At 42.7% G+C, this 17,065-nt stretch overlaps 2 protein-coding genes across 2 annotated transcripts; both read left to right on the forward strand.

Annotated features, from left to right (window-relative positions):
* Positions 1-1,150: 1,150 nt before the first annotated feature.
* LOC308155738 (uncharacterized protein) lies at positions 1,151-4,642 on the forward strand (the record flags this gene model as incomplete). Its single annotated transcript, XM_080529112.1, has 5 exons — positions 1,151-1,244; positions 1,846-2,022; positions 2,625-2,634; positions 4,266-4,380; positions 4,511-4,642. The coding sequence occupies 5 exons, from the start codon at positions 1,151-1,153 to the stop codon at positions 4,640-4,642; spliced, it is 528 nt and encodes a 175-aa protein (XP_080385238.1).
* Positions 4,643-6,571: 1,929 nt separating this feature from the next.
* Positions 6,572-16,477, forward strand: LOC308154725 (U2 snRNP-associated SURP motif-containing protein). Its single transcript, XM_080527914.1, has 24 exons — positions 6,572-6,604; positions 7,616-7,700; positions 8,223-8,334; positions 8,490-8,596; positions 8,677-8,744; positions 8,860-8,954; positions 9,054-9,118; positions 9,852-10,017; positions 10,121-10,314; positions 10,955-10,998; positions 11,998-12,102; positions 12,209-12,275; positions 12,416-12,585; positions 12,889-13,051; positions 13,185-13,264; positions 13,376-13,463; positions 13,554-13,682; positions 13,886-14,066; positions 14,167-14,262; positions 14,357-14,420; positions 14,979-15,132; positions 15,434-15,544; positions 15,739-15,950; positions 16,085-16,477. The coding sequence occupies exons 2-24, from the start codon at positions 7,617-7,619 to the stop codon at positions 16,209-16,211; spliced, it is 2,682 nt and encodes an 893-aa protein (XP_080384040.1). The 5' UTR covers positions 6,572-6,604; position 7,616; the 3' UTR covers positions 16,212-16,477.
* The last annotated feature ends 588 nt before the right edge of the window (positions 16,478-17,065 follow it).

Here is a 17,065-nt window from a genome sequence, read left to right on the forward strand (position 1 = left end):
TCCAGGGACGTTTAGGGGAAGGGCTTTACGAGAGGGCGTGGGCGCGGACGTTTTGGAATACTACACACACACACACGCCTATTCTTATCAATGAGAAATGATATCTGTGTAACTAACTACTACCTGTCTGTGAAGGTTTAACTAACAGGACGCTCGTTATTAACATTGTCATCAAAGGCATGTTAATTGTATACTCTCAATGACATGCCTATATCTATGTCGAATATTACATGTATATACACTGTGTATAGCCTATTATTATTATTATTTAGTGTTATCAAGAAAAACGATTTTATTGTAACCAACAAGCTGTTAGTAATGCATATTTTAATACAGGCGTGACCAACAAGCTGTTCTTATGTTTAAGTGTAGGCAATTAATTGGTCATTGGCCTCGTAAGGGTGAAATTATAGCTTTCGTGCTTTTTCCAAATTGACGGGCCCTGGATGCAATTTGATGGCATAACATAAGGACAGCAGTATAGATTTACCTCTAAGCCTATTTTCACTAAGCACGAATGTTCTTTTTGTGATGCTTTCCTCCAAATGATGTAATAAAAATCGTTGTGTTTGTCTGTCAGATGAATTACAGTATTGTGAAATAAGGAAATTGATGCCAACGGTGTTGCCTATGTAATAGATATGCCTACTGTGGAAAGAGTGTAATAGGCCTATATAAAATGGTGCTTTCAAAAACCATTTAGTCCCAGTACGACATGAAATAATGATAGGAGTACAGTAGGCCTAAGTGTTGGTAGGCCCATGTATTATGAAACATGTTTTAAACTGAAATATTGTGTCATACCGGGCCTTCATAAATCCAAATGCCTTTCTGAGTGAGGCTGCTGGGCTATTTTAAGATCAGTCGTGCAGTTGGTTCAGTACGTTACGATCCAGGGCTGGGTGGCTTCTCTCTCTCTAGTTTATCTGCACAGACTGAACTCTGTCAGCTGCCTAAATAGCCAGGAGTGACTCATTGTGTGAGGAGTGATACTGTGTAGCCAACAGTATCTACTTAATCAAAATCATACGGATATTAGCAGTTCAGTGCATTACTTCTAACTGTAGAGGGGTAATACACTGTGTAGTAATAAAGAATTTCAAGTTCAAAGTAACGGTGCGTGAAAAGCCCCCTGCGTGCGACAGGAATAATGGAGGACTCCGCCACCGACACAGCTCACCCAGAGTCTATGGAGGAGTCGCAGGAGAAGGGCCGCAACTCGGAGAAGATAGACTTGTCACTAGGTTGGAAACTTCATGAGAGCTTTCATGGGAAATCAAACTATTTTGTTTTGGGGGACATTTTTGATAACAAGACGTTAAGTTGACGATTGTTAGTCTATTATTTTGATTATCTTTCAATTGACAGTTGTTAAAATTATAAGCAGAGGCCTGCAAGTATAGGCTACTTCATTCAGCATAAATAGATTACGTAAACAGTTTGATTTCGTTTGACTCATAGGCCTATATCCACGGGATATAGTAAATACTTATTACATATGAACAGACTTCAGTCCATATCCTTGAATATGATTTCTTATTCTCCTTAAAATTGGTCTGCCTTAAAACGTTGGTGTGGTATTCATTGTTACATAATGGAGGTCCCTTTCATATGCACTGTTTCAATGGTATGATGTAGGTCCACCTTTAAACCCTCATTCTGGTCTCAGGAGATTTGGTATTGAGCAGTGTAGCCTAAATCAACTATAATTTGGCTCCCCATAACTCCCATTACTGCTAATGGAGTCAGGTTCTCAAATGACAACGAAGAGAGTCATTTCAGCAAAGAGGGCCTCAATTATTTCAGACTATTTTTCCTAAATCACAGCTTTTCTTCTGTTCTCAGATGACATCATCAAACTGAACAGAAAAGAGCAGAAAGCGAACAAGGCTGCTAACAAGGCTGCCAACACAGCCAGAAAGCGCCGTGCCACAAACAGAAACACAGTGCTTAAGAAACTAGACAGGGCAGGAGAGCAGCAGAGATTACCTTTCAGACAAGGCCAGTATCAAACCCAGCAAGGTACATTGCTTTACTTACTCTTGATCTCTTGCATCTCTTAGTCCGCTCTTGCATATCCCGTGTGATGCCATTTATCATCATTCATTACTGAGTCACTTATCACACTCTTATAAAAAGTTATGGTACCTGTTGATTTGGTAATAACTATTGCCTGGTTTTTAGGCCCCTACAGGTCACGGTACATGGGACAACCCGTAAAAAACCCTCTTTTACGTGGCTTTTACAGAGTAAAGCCATACAGTTTTAAAAACACTGCCATTGGAACAAAAGGTGTGAGTCCTTTAAATAGACGTCCTGTGAATACAAAGGTATGTTAACAGCAAACTCTACACACTGTATACTACACTATCAACTACTAGCCTACGCTTCTATTCCACGAGGTCTCTGAGTAAAGATCATTGTTTCTATGTGGGTCATAACAGTGCCTGTGCTTTCAGATTATTACCTAGAAAATGTCAACAACAAAAACACTTGAATTAGTTGTATTCACTAAAAACCTCTCCAAAGAAGATGTCAGAGGAACTGCTTTCACAGATGTACATTTTACATTACATTACATTACATGCACACTTAATTGTGTATGTACACAATATTGATTTCAGATAACTTTAGGTAACATCATGTAAACCTTTTTAGTTTGTATCAATACAATCAATACCTCAATACATCAATACATCAATACAAACCTCTGTGTTCATCATATGGTATTGACATGCTCTGTCAGTGTGCACTACCTTTATGTTAACATTGTTCTTTCATAGCATGACAGTTTGTAAATAAAGATATGTAATGCCCACTTATTGTGAGTTGAAGTTATTGGACAATTGTGATAATAAGTCATTGTTTGTAATCCCTAGGAAGAAGTGCAGGTTGGACAACGCAAACCTTTGTTCAGGGGTGCATTTTATCAACCATACAGAGGTCCTGTCGGAGCTTTGAGAAGGTAAAGCAGACTTAATTTTAGTGCATTGACACAGCACTAACTGTTATGTTCAAATGAGTACCCAAATGAGCTTCTGTGTCTGACTTATGCATGTCTTGTGAAAACCCATGCCCACCCATGAACTTCACAATTACATATTCATCATCACACATTGCTTTTTAAATGTTTTTTATTTGTGTTATCACTCTTTAGTTCATTTGTGAAATATGTAGTTTTCATCTGTTCATCCGTTCATAGTTCCATGTAGGCCTACTATAATTATAGTACTTGTCCAGTATATAATGCTTGTGATAACTATCATGCATGCATTTGTGATGCGTTTTTGAATTTAGTGTTTTATTTGTACCATATTTCTCTCTTTTCCATATGGATGTGTGTCACCATTAGGCCCCCTCCTCCATTCAGAGGCCAGAGGATCCCACCTTTCCCATCCAAACAGAGACAGGGGGGTGCCAGGCCTTTTGTCCTAAACAGAGGGGTAGTTATTATGGTTCTTAAACTTTACATGCAACTCATAATAGACCACCTAGTCTCCACTGATCCCTGCTACCAATCGTTTTCTCAAAACAGTATGATGATGATTGTTCTCCCCCGGTTTTATAAGCGTCCAAGTTATTATTATTAGTCCAAATGCATTAGTAGTGTATCCCTTCCCAACTTCATACTGTATGAGGAGAACATGGGCCTCGTCCAGCACATTTAAAACATGCCTCATTATAGTATTTTGGCACTAACATTCCTGGAAGCAGAGTGCTAGATTATTAGCATATTGATTAATAATGAAAAAATAATAATAATGAAAGTGTATTACTATAGTATATTATCAATAATTATCGCTACATTTGAATAAAAAAGAGAAAAACAATTCACATAAATGTACCATCATCTTTCTCCTTCCTCTAGTTTCTTGATCTGAATGCCAATGGGAAACTAGATAAGTACCAAAAAGTCAGGGGGTGAGATATAAACACTTTGGTTGCTTGGTTTTTTATATCTATATATATTTGTGTTTGGTTAAATATTGCCAGTATTGTTCATCGTCATGTTCCCATCATACTACACTATGCAGCTGGAGAAAGGCGCCTCCCACTGGTACTACTTTGACAGTGTCACTTCCGAATTCCAAAGCCAACTCAGAGCCAACGTGAGTACAGTATAGTGAATAGTGATACATAACTCACTCGCTTTTGTGGGTCCTGAGCAAAAATAAAGGTTTTTATTAATATATAATTAAATGAATGTGCACTCAGCCAAAAAAGGTACTGGAATTCTGATTCTGTCCTAACTTTATCTTCCTCAGAACCAAGGCCCAGCAGACCAAATCGCTGGACCGGTCCACTGAGACAGGGGGCGGAACTTCCCCCCAACCCAAAGGCATCCCCCTCAGATTTAACTTCAAGGCTGCAATTAATCAGGTGAGATGCCATTACTCGTTAGTATTCAGCTCATAACTGCTGTATGTTTTGTTTTGTCCTTGTTGTGACTTCCACCACTGTAATGTATATTACACTCAATTTGGAACTGTGATTGTTCCTTGGTTTAAAGACTGGAGTGACTCTCAATGACCGGTTCACTGGTATGAGGATAAGGACAGGCCCAAGACAGGGTCCGCAGATGGAGAGTGGCAGAGGAAGAGGAAGAGGCAGAGGAAGAGGCAGAACCGTCACCCTGCAGTGACCATTGTCAAGGACACCTGTCCATACTGTACATTTAAAATATGAAAATACCACCGCTCATCCGTAATCAGACTTAGCTGAGGTGCTGGAGCTGAAGAGTATCAAATAGAATGAAAAGAAGCAGCATCCACACACTCAAAACTGAAGTTTTATTGCGCAAGCTTTCGGTCTATCATCGACCTTCTTCAGGCATACCCTGAGTAATACCTGACTTACCCGAAGAAGGTCTATGAAAGACTGAAAGCTCGCGCAATAAAACATAGATCTTTGCACAGTTTTGAGTGTGCAGATGCCTCTTTTTTTCCATTTCATACTGTACATTTAAATAGTATCTTTCTTTTTTTTAATCATTTTAGCCCTTTCAACATGCCGACATTTAATTAAATATTTACATAGGTTGATTTGAGTGCCTGTGACACACAGTTAAGCTGCTTCTCAATCAGTTTTTTCTGAATACGAAGACTGCTGTGGAAATGTACATGGGAGTTCCTGAGTTGGCATACCTGGCATGTGCTGAACAAACTGCACTTTTTGGGGTCATGTTTACAAACTTGCCAGTCTGAAAAGTCACTCAATTAACATTGAATTTAAACTTGTAAGCGAGAAACTGGAGTGCTTTGAAATGTTAACAGAGCTGTAATATACAGATATAGACTGCATCATTAGACTGATTAATTCAGATTCATGTTATTTTGGGAAATATCATATGAGGTCAAGACAGTGACTCAGTCTGTTACCAGTATGTATAGCTCTTGTTGTCCAACTAGTCTATGGGGGTCTGCTCTTTCAAGGGAGGGCATATTACATTATGGTTTACAACAGCAGCATTACACATGTATGTCAACTTGTGTCCCCCATTTACTCCTTTACTGTACCTGGTTGTTATAAGGAGATATTGTCCTCGTCAGGTGGCCGAGGTGGAATTGATGACTCAGAGAGGAGATTCTGTTGTAAACATAATTTTATGCAGATCTGGGTTCCATTCTGTACAGATATTGGTTACAGCATGCTCTGTTATTTGGTCCGGGTGGACCCAGGCTGGGCTTCGGCAGTAAGAGGCAGAGAGATGTGTCGATAGGTTTGTCTCTTATTTATACTAGTTCACAGAGACAAAATAGATGTACATCTGTCTGTCGTATTTCACAATATTGACACCGTCTTCCTTACAAGGCTCTATCCTATGTCCATGCGTGTTCTGCTGACCATTTACTCTTGACCACTAGGCAAGGCTTCTCCTATATCCTACACTCAATCTGGCTCTGTCACTTGACCTAACCTATATGTGGGCCATGGGCCAGCTCAGATGACATGTCACAAGTCAGGTTGGAAACATGTTGACTGGGGGCAGTTTAAAGTATATTATCTGTCCTCCTGAATGTGCATTACTTAGGATTATAAAAATGTCTGATAGGCATCCAAAAACGCCTACTATCACTGGTTGTTATTCAGTTGCAACTCACACAAAATGTATATTGATTATTAGAATATATTGAGATAAACAATAAAAGATTGCTTTGTTATTTTATTATTATTATTTTATCATGGGCTATCAGTAGACTGAACATGCGTACTACTAATGTAGATTATATGAGTGAAGTTATTATTTTACTTACTGATCATTATGACCATTCTGTAAAAAAAACAAAAAAAAAACAGGGGGGTATTCCATCAACGTCGCTAAAGGAAAATCCTGGCTTATGTTTTGATAACTCTCGCGAGACTTATCAGAATATGCCTGGATATTTTTAAGAACTCTCGCGAGATTTATCAGACTAAACCTGGATTTTCCTTTAGCGATGTTGATGGAATACCCCCCAGAAGATTGATCGTTTTGGTCGTTTATTGGTCAAAGAAGAGTGACATCATTTCTACGCGATGTCCAGTTCAAGTCTCGTCGTATCCAAAATGGTGGAGCAATAACAAACGCAATTGTACAAGACCATCTCTGTGGTACATCTCTAAGGTAAATGTGTGACTTTGGTGTCAGGGGTGCTTGCTCACTGCGTGGAAACTAGATGAAAACAAGCATGCACTCTCTTTTCTCCTATTCGTTTTGTATAGTTAGCATTAATGCACAGTCGCATGCGAGATTGCTGGCTAGCTAATGTTAGTGATCTCGGCCCCGACACACACACACACACACACACACACACACACACACACACACACACACACACACACACACACACACACACACACACACACGCACGCACACACACACACACACACACACACACACACACACACACACACACACACACACACACACACACACACACACACACACACACACACACACACACACACACACACACACACACACACAGCTCAACAATACAAACTATCCGGGCGTTAGCTAAGAACAGTAAGTAGTAAGGTCGGTTTGTAGCTTGCTAAAGCAAGTAAGGAAATAATTGCCCAGATTGGACAAATCAAACCGCTACTAACTATAGCGAAGCTGCAGTGAGGCAGGATGCAGTGCATTGCCAGGATGACCACAGTTCTCGAACAACATTTGTTGTAATAAAGTACAAAATGTAGCAGCCATTCAGGGTCATCCACATCCATGTTATTTGGCTCTAGCCAGTCTCTTGCTTGATCCAGGGCTGTGTGTGTGTGTGTGTGTGTGTGTGTGTGTGTGTGTGTGTGTGTGTGTGTCGGGGCCGAGATCACTAACATTTGTACAAAAATGTAGCAGCCATTCAGGGTCATCCACACAAATGTTATGTGGCTCTAGCGACTCTCTTGCTTGATCCAGGGCTGTGTGTGTGTGAGAGAGAGAGAGAGAGAGAGAGAGAGAGAGAGAGAGAGAGAGAGAGAGAGAGAGAGAGAGAGAGAGAGAGAGAGAGAGAGAGAGAGAGAGAGTGAGAGAGTGTGTGAGTGTGTGAGTGTGTGAGTGATTGGTATTGGATAGCTTGATGTTGACTTCAATGAAAATATACGACTCATGTACATGTCTCTAATGTGATTGCAGTATGAGCATGGCAGACAAAAAAGGAAAACCTGTCAGTGTTAAGAGAATATTAACAAAGAAAGAACAAGAAGACAACAAGAAAAAGGTGAGAGATGTCTGTCCTTACTCTGAACAACGAAGCCACCATGTGTAATAGTTCCATTCATTTCAAATGAGGTCGACTCATTGATTATGATTTATACTAGGCTATATACCTTGAGATTAGCATGTTAGAGATGATTAGGACATTAATCTAATTTCTCTCATTCGGATTCTCTAAGAGATTAGAGAATCTCTATTAGAGATTGTTAGAGATTATATCTTGAGATTAGACTGCCTACAAGAAAACACTTATGCCTACTGTAACTGCAATACAATACAAATGATGTATATATGTCTCACTGTTTAAGAGGGTAATGCTGCTCTCAAATAATGTCATTGCTTGAGCACTACAGATACAATAGGTTATATCATAGAAATCGAGTGCTCTTTGCATGTGAGAATGTCATGGGATTCATTGGCTTCATTGTGTGGTAGGCTAAATGTCCCGGACAGTATGCATTGCAGAGTGGCTTTGACCATTTGTTTCCTTTCCCATGTGTTACACGTAACCATGTGACTTTTTCAGGAGGAAGAAAAGGCAGCTGAAGTTTTTGAAGAGTTTTTAGCGTCTTTTGACACCAATGAGAAAAGTGGGGTGAAAACCTTTGTTCGTGGGGGGATCGTGAATGCAACAAAAGGTGAGTAGAAATATCCTGGCTTACTGTAGCATAGTTGAAGGCACCTCTGCTGCAACAGCCAAGAAGTTGTAGAGACTTAATGTGCTTTTATTGTTCATGTATTGCTACACTCTTACTGTTCTATGTTAACTGTTATTTCTATATATTTTTTGCAGAGGAGGAAGCAGCAGAAGTGAAGAAAAGCAAACTTTACCGCCCAGCCACCAAGTTCACGCCAACGTCTCAGAATGCCTCACCGGTGTCTTCCGACTCCAGAAAGACTGTGAGTCCTATCTGTCCTATTTGGTGGTCAACAAATGCTTCAGTTTGTTTCGTCTCTCTAAATGTTTGTCTCGTTCACAGAACGCTAAAAAGAAGACTGAGGAGAAGAAGAAGAGCAACCTTGAGCTGTTTAAAGAGGAGCTAAAGCAGTAGGATTTTACCACACCAATAATTAATCATTTTGTTTCATGGTTTATTAATCCAACTTGTGAATAATATTCACAACATAATGTGTTGAGGGTAACAATGATTCTGTTCTCCTAGAATACAGGAGGAACGTGAGGAAAGGCACAAAAGAAAGAAAAATGAGCCTGGTGGAGGATACGGAGACCTGGACATACCTCTATCACGGCGATCAAGTAAAGAATATTAGAATTGGCCTCTGTCTTTTGCTTTTACACATCATATACTGATTGTATTGGTCACAAGATAAGAAACTCACACTTGTCTCCCTCTAGTATTTGATGACGACCCAGCAGTGCCAAACACAACCAACCTGTACATTGGCTGCATTAACCCAAAGGTAAACACGCTCTCCACATGCTTAGGACGTTTTGCCAAATAACATAAATGTGACAGCGGCTGGTGAAAGGGGCAACAAGTCGGCAACCAATCAAAATATGGGGTAGTGGTGGTCTAGTGGATAGTGAGTTGGACTTGGGATCGGAAGGTTGTGAGTTCAAATCCCGCCTGAAGCCACACCACTACTAGTGTGCCCTTGGGTAAGGCACTTAGCCCTCAGTTACTCCAGGGGGAATGTCCCTGTAATTCGTAATTGTAAGTCGCTTTGGATAAAAGCGTCTGCTAAATGGCAAAATTAATAAAAAAATTAAAATTAAAATTTAAAATTTAAAATTAAAATATTATGACTTTTATTTAGAAAAACGGTAATACTTTTCAACGTTGTTGAAAGTCACAACACACTCACTAGTCAAGCCAAAATATTGCGATGCAATGGATTCGGTGAGTAATCCCCACTGATACCTAGTTAACTATAACACTACTTTACATTGTTAGCAGGCTCACAAAACAAGCTGTGTTAGTTGACTAGCGAGTGTGTCATTGATTCTCAACAACTCTGAAATGTATTTACATTTTTCTAAATAAATGTCTGAATATTAAATTGGCTGCGGGCTTGTTACCCTTTTCACCAGCAGCTGTCACAGATGATTCCACAGTCTAGCTTGCTGTTCCTTTGTTTGGGGTTGATTCAACTTTAAGGTACGACTGTCCTAATCATACTTATGATGCAACAGATGAACGAGGAAATGCTGTGCAAAGAATTTGGCAAATATGGCCCCCTGGCCAGCGTCAAGATTATGTGGCCCCGTACGGATGAGGAACGCACCAGGGTCACCAACAGAGGCTTTGTGGCCTTCATGACCAGGAAAGATGCAGAGAGAGCCTTGTCTGCACTAGACGGTCAGTCTGATAAGAGAGTTCCAGTATGATGGATAGAATGCCAAATCTTTTATTGATTGTGTTGTTTGTTTCATATTGGATTGTTGATGTTTTTTTGATGCAGGTAAAACGGTTATGGGGTTTGAAATGAAGTTGGGATGGGGAAAAGCGGTTCGCATCCCTCCACAGCCACTCTATACGCCCATTGGGGTACTTAAAATGTCCACGCCCCCGCCCCCCTCTGGCCTCCCCTTTAATGCTCAGCCCCGAGTTCGCTTCCGTAATGATTTTACCAAGCCATGGGAGGGAGTAGACAAGGTAATGTTGTCTTATGTTTGTCGACGAGGGTGTGTGCATGCTTCCTTTACAAGGTTGTTTTGCACTCAAGATCAGTTGCAAGTTTGGGGGTTTGTTAAGAAGTTATCCGAAGGGGGATGATAAATATATCATAGGATGAATAAACTGGACTTTGAATATGATCTGGAATTCAGAACTGCACATGGATAGACGAACTAAAGAGAGGTTCTGTTTCTGGACTAGCAGTTCTGTTTTACATTTCCCTTTTTAGTGAAATCCAGTTGGTTTGTCCTTTGGTTGATGTACACACCTTGTCTTAATCTATTTCTTAGTTTAGTAAGTGTTCTAGTTGGAGGATGGGCATATGTCTTAATGCAGGGGGTTTAACCCAGATTGAGATATGTAGTAGTAGTGTGAAGGAGCATTATGTCATCAAAATGTATTGTAACTGTAAATTAAATAAAGGGTGGTGGGGTATCCTAGAGATAATTTAGTTAGTCGCTGTCTCTCAAATGTGGGAGCTTTCCCCCCCCCCATGCAAATGATGTATAGCGTTGAATGCTATGGTCGTTTTCTATGCTGTATGTATCCTGCAGTGTTTCATCTGTATATATACTCACTTTTTTTATATCTTCACTATTTGATTTGACTTCACGAACAGAATCTGTCCGAAGCCGTAGTCAAAGTGGTTATCCCAACAGAAAGGTACACACTCTCTATCCATTCTTACTACTACTGCTACTACGTCTGACCAGCCGTTCTCACAGCACAGTGTTAGAGGACAGAGGCTCTGGTGTGTTTTTCCTGTGTCTGTATATGTTACAGACAGGAAGTCCCAGGCCTAAGTACTACACCTGTACTTGTACATGACTAATGGGAAATGACAGCTAAAAACATTAACCCCCTACCTGTGTCTGATAGTTTGCAGTTAGTGTTGCTAACATTTGGTCTGCAATTAAGCTATTGTTAAAGGTCCCTTTGACATCATGTGTTCAGGGAATTGGTAACCCCTGTTTCTTACAACTGAATCTTTGTTTCCGGATCTTCCTAGTTAACCAAACCCTCATTTGTTTGATTCACTAATTTCATCCTCATTAGATTAGAGAAGTAAATGCAGTCATTGTAACCCACTGTCAGAAAAATGGATTGTTACAGAGTTGGAGCCAGCGAGGTGTATGCAACGGAACATACTAATTTCAGTGGCGACCTAGGTCCCCACCTGAGACACTGCAGACAGATACAGCTAGAAGGCAGATGGTTCTTTAGATCAAAGCCAGTAGTAATAATAGTAATACGTCAAGCTGTCATAATCACGTGTGGTGCTGCTTCTGTGATTCAGGTACTGCCTTCTTGTGGGGGAGAGAAATAGCAATGTGTCACTAGTAGAGATACTATATGACACGGGAGGAGAAACACTGCATGATGGCCTCCTGCTATAGCTACATGCTGCACAATAGGGACAGACATTCTCTGCCACTCACTCCACGTGCAGACCAACACACAACATTCCCTCAATGTTGCTGTGACAGTGACAGCAGAGGGGCAGTGTCCCTTGCTGCAGTGTGATGGGAACCTAGAGAGGGAGAGAGACAGTCAGAAGCTCAGGGCCTGTGTCTAGTGAGAGAGGGATGTGGCCGCTGGTCTGGATGAGCTGGAGAACGGCACATCACCTGGCCTCTAATCCTCTCTCTGTTCACTCCGCAGGAATCTGTTAGGCCTCATTCACAGGATGATAGAGTTTGTGGTGCGTGAAGGACCCATGTTTGAAGCCATCATTATGAGCAAAGAGAAGAACAACCCTGACTTCAGGTACAGTGCTTCGGGCCAGGTCTCCCTATCCGTCTGCTCATTCGCAGGTCTGACATGAAAATACTTTTCTATAAGACTACAATTGTCTTTCAATTGATAATTTCAGGTTCCTGTTTGACAACAAGAGCCAAGAGCATGTGTACTACCGTTGGAAACTCTTCTCCATTCTCCAGGTGGGTCTCTCTCTCTCTCTCTCTCTCTGTATTACACCCCTCTCTCTCTGTATTGTAAGACACACGCTCCACCACTCCCTACAGTATTAGACTACTACACCAGCCTCAGCTGTGTTCCTGTCCCTGTTCCCACCCTCCAGGGCGAGTCCCCCAGCGAGTGGAGGAGGTCAGACTATCGCATTTTCCTGTCAGGTTCTATCTGGAGGCCGCCTCTCGTCAACCCCTACCTCCATGGAGACGAGGAGGGGGGTGAAGAGGAGGACTCCCCCTCCCATGAGGAGGAGCTGAAGAAAGGGCAGCTCAAGACAGTGTAAGTAGCATTCTACTACAGGGGAGATAGAGATGGCAGTGTCTGACAGACAGACTGAATATGGAAAACATTGTCTTATTCACTGTCTATTTATAGAACACATATTTTGACTGTACAGTGGGCCCTACCAAGACAATTTGTGTGGGTGTGTGTGCACGCGCCTGCCGTGCGCGTATCTGTGTGTCTGTCTGTGTGTGTCTGTGTCTGTGTCTGTGTCTGTGTGTGTGTGTGTGTGTATATGTATATGTGCGTGCGTGCTTGCGCCTGTGTGTGTGCGTAAGCCTGTGTATTTATTTCCTCCAGGCACAGAGAGAGACTGGAGAGCCTTCTGAAGGGCCTCAGCCCACGTAGGGACGACATAGGCGATGCCATGCTGTTCTGTCTGGAGAGAGCCGAGGCAGCGGAGGAGGTAGTGGGGTGTATCGCAGAGTCCCTGTCCCTTCTTCAGACACCACTACAGAAAAAGGTCCTTTTATACCTTGTTGTATTATATGAAAGTGGGACATATGCGAGATCAGGCCACAAGTGTGATCTGTGACTATTCAGGACCGATGACTTGGTATATTACTCACAAATACGTCTTACTTTATTCCCAATAGGTTGCCAGACTGTACCTGGTATCTGACATCTTATACAACTCCTGTGCCAAAGTTGCTAATGCATCTTATTATCGCAAATAGTAAGAGAAATGTCTTGTGAATTGAATTATTTTCCGAATTACATATTATACATATTCACTGGTCATTTGTGTGTTATCTGTCAACTCTGTCTCTCTTCTCTGTCTGTTCAGCTTCGAAACTAAATTACCCCAGATATTTGGAGACATCAGTGAAGCATATAGAAACATACAAGCAAGACTGCAAGCGGAGCAGTTCAAGGTAAGCAGGGTGTTATTTATTCATGACTGTGTCCTGCTGTTGCCAGTGCAAGTAGATTCACATTCCTCTGTGCTTGCCTTCTCTCCCCAGCAAAGGATAATGGGATGTTTCAGGGCATGGGAAGACTGGGCTGTCTACCCAGAATCCTACCTAATCCAGTTGCAGAACATCTTTCTGGGTCTGGTCAAAGCAGGAGAGGAGGTGATCGAGAGGGTCGAGGTGAGATGGATTATCATTTCATCCTTAGCTGTACTGTCTCTGACATTGCTAAAATCATTTGCACATTGGATTGTTGACACAGGAATATTCTCTGATGTACATACAGTATAGGGTGAACCTAAAGTAGAAGGGAGAGAGAACCTCAGTAGAAGGGAGAGCGGCTCATGGCTGGATACTGTGGTATTTCTCCCCCCACCCCTCAGGCGGTGACACCAGATCTGGACGGAGCTCCCTTAGACGGTGCGCCATTAGACGGAGCTCCGCTGGATGACCTAGACGGCTCTCCCTTGGCCTGGGACCCTGCCTCTCTGGATGGGGTCTCTGTAGACGACCTGGACGGAGTTCCCCTGGGCACCGCCATGGACGACATCGACGGAATGCCTCGTAGGTCAAACTCGCATGATTGGTTGAAATCTGGAATTCACTCAATCCTAATTTAGATCTTGACTTGATGTAAATTGCCCCCCCCCCCCCCCCCCCCCAGTGGATGACAGTTTGGATAGGAAGAAAAACCTTCCTCACTCCAGAGTGGCTCTATCTAAATGGGAGAGGGTGGACGATGCTGAAGCTTTGCCCCAAGGTATGATAGTACGACACTGTCGATCTTAGAATCACAATCCATCCTCACCCTCACCCCCCCACAACTGGCTTCACCATGCCTCTTCCTCTTTCAGCTACCACGGAATCTAAATGGGACACTGTGGGAGAGCGGGAGTCTGATGACGACCTGAATGTAAGGTAAGAACTAGGAACGCCCGGGGGACGACAACCCCATTCTCCTGGATGGAGGAGATATCCTTGGAGCTCAATGTCTCCCCGACTAAAAAAACTGTACTGTGGGGGGAGGCGAACATCTAACTCCCCCCAAGCTCTCTCTGAACCCCTTAGGTGGGAGGGGCAGGTGGTGGAGCAGGTACCTGGGCATGGACATTAAGGCCTGCCTTTCTCCCAGCACACCAATGACACAGTTTATAAGAAGGTCCAGCAGTGTCGGTTCCAGTTGTCTACTTTTAGACAGCTGGCGATAAATCTCATAGAGTCCGTGCAACATCACGTCCTGGTACAATTCCTTCTCTGTCAAAACAAAACTTTCAAGGACCAAGCAAGCAAAATGACGGGTACCACACAGCCCCAACTATCTGAACCCTACTGACGGCCAGTTAGAAGGCAGGCCACACTCCTCACACAGAACGCCTCACACCTGTTTTCTGAATCATCATCATCGTCATGTAGCACTTCCTACAGTACCGCTGTGTTGAGTACAGGAGAGGATGCTTCTTGTCTCTCTTCCCCCAGCAGTGCCAACACTAAGGAAGGAGCGGGAGAGTCTGGGGATGACAGCAGTGACGACTCGTCCAGCCCGTCAAAGTACGACAGCGCCGACTTCAAGAGCTCCCTCAGTAGCTTCCAGCTCTCTGAGAGCAAGAGGAGCAGGCTGAGAGAGCTGGAGGTAAAAACTCTCTTCAACATCTGCTGCCACCAACAGCTCACTGCCAGCACTCGCCACTGCAGCACACATTCTCAACTGTACAGAGAGAAGAGGTCCTAGTGATGGTCTGAGATAGTCCTAGTGATAGTCCTAGTGATGGTCTCAGATAGTCCTAGTGATAGTCTGAGATAGTCCTAGTGATAGTCTCACTCATTTTCAACTCTTGCAGGGAGTTGTTGACTTCACATTGCTCAATCGACCCACCTTCCAAATAGCACAAATGGTATGTCGTATCTCATACTCAATGTTGTCTCTGACCCAGGTGAAGGTTATGAAGTTCCAGGATGAGCTGGAGTTGGGAAAGAGGCCCAGGAAATCAGGGATGAGCATACAGCAGCAGATGGAGCACTACAGGAACAAGCTACTACAGAAGGTGGGTCATTAGTGTGTTATTACATTCTGACCCAGCAGTAAGTGAAATGGCTTTGGGGCAAACATTTTGATATATGATATAATGTGATATAATATTATGTATGCTATGAAAGAATCACACGACTTATAGGAGGTGATTGTACAGCACTGAGGCTCTCACCAGCAGCTGGTCTACTTGTTCTCTGTTCACCTCAGGAGTTTGACAAGGATGACCAGGAGGAGAAGAGAGAAAGACAGAAATCAAAAGACCGATCAAAGAAGGATGAGAGAAGGGACAAGGTAGAGGAGAGCAGTAAAGGAAAGGACAAGGAGAGGAGTAAAAGAAGTGAGGACCGGGACAGAAGCAGGGGACGGAGTAAAGATACGGAGGAGCGGACACAGATATACAGAGGCGACTCTCCCTCAAAGTAAGGCCCTGTGCGGGATATCAAATATATTCTGCCTGTGTTCTGCTATTCCATTTGCATTCATTTTCTGTGTGTTTCAAATCACTATACGGTACTTACTATCAAATCACTACACTATTCGATCCGTCCAACAGAACAAAGTCACGGTCTCCCAGGAAGTCGAAACGGTCCCGATCTCCGTCGCCAGCCAGGAAGGTGTGGCGGTCGAGCTCCCGGTCGCCTCACCGCTCCCACAAAAAGACAAAGAAGAGCAAACATTGATCCTGAGCCTTGGATCCCGTCTCTCACTCTGAAGCAGCCAGGCGGTGCCCATGGACTGCCCTGCCAGTGCTTACCATGCCACGGCGCTACACACGCTTCTCTCCCACAATGCCTCTGGACTTGCTCTCCAGACCAGCTGTCAGCTGTTTGTTGCCCTCTGAACCTGATGTCCTGACTGCGTCAAGATTTGGCACATTTTTGTATGATGAAGTTTGAACATTATTTGTACAGTTCTGTTGTTTGTTCTATTGTTTGTTTGTTTTTAAACCCCATTGAATCTGATTATTGTGACTTGTCCCTGAGACTTCACAATAAATCACTATTGGCAACATGTCCTTGTGTTGTTGTCAGCATTCAGTGGTTTCTTCCGGAAAGCAGGTTCAATGACCTCATATCTCACCATATTTGGACAGTAGCCTTAAATTGGAATTTTGGCAGTATACTTGAGATATTTGAAATCAAATAATGAACCTGTGGTGAAAGAATGTCTGTCACTTTTGGGGGGGGCTGGGGTATTTTCCTATTTCCCCACATTTGAAGTAGTCAGATGTATTTGGACAAACTCTTAAAGTATGCTACAGTAGTCTAAAGGTTTCATTTGGTCTCATATTCATTCATCAAGACTGGCTGCAGCATTAACCTTTTGGATGCTGAAGTGTTTTGGGTCATGTCTTGCCTCATCATAATTTATTTATTTCTAAGTAAGCATAAACAATGTTTCTGAACACTTGAACACACTGTACCTTGTTCGGTCATCTAGCCTCTCCAACACAGTAATGGAAGCTAGGCTGTACCATATAAAGCTTGTCTCTCTTACCTTCGGCTGCACAAACACTATCTGGCACATGACAAAA

Source organism: Nansenia antarctica (genome assembly GCF_963989245.1).
Source record: "Nansenia antarctica genome assembly, chromosome: 4".
NCBI lineage: Eukaryota > Metazoa > Chordata > Actinopteri > Argentiniformes > Microstomatidae > Nansenia > Nansenia antarctica.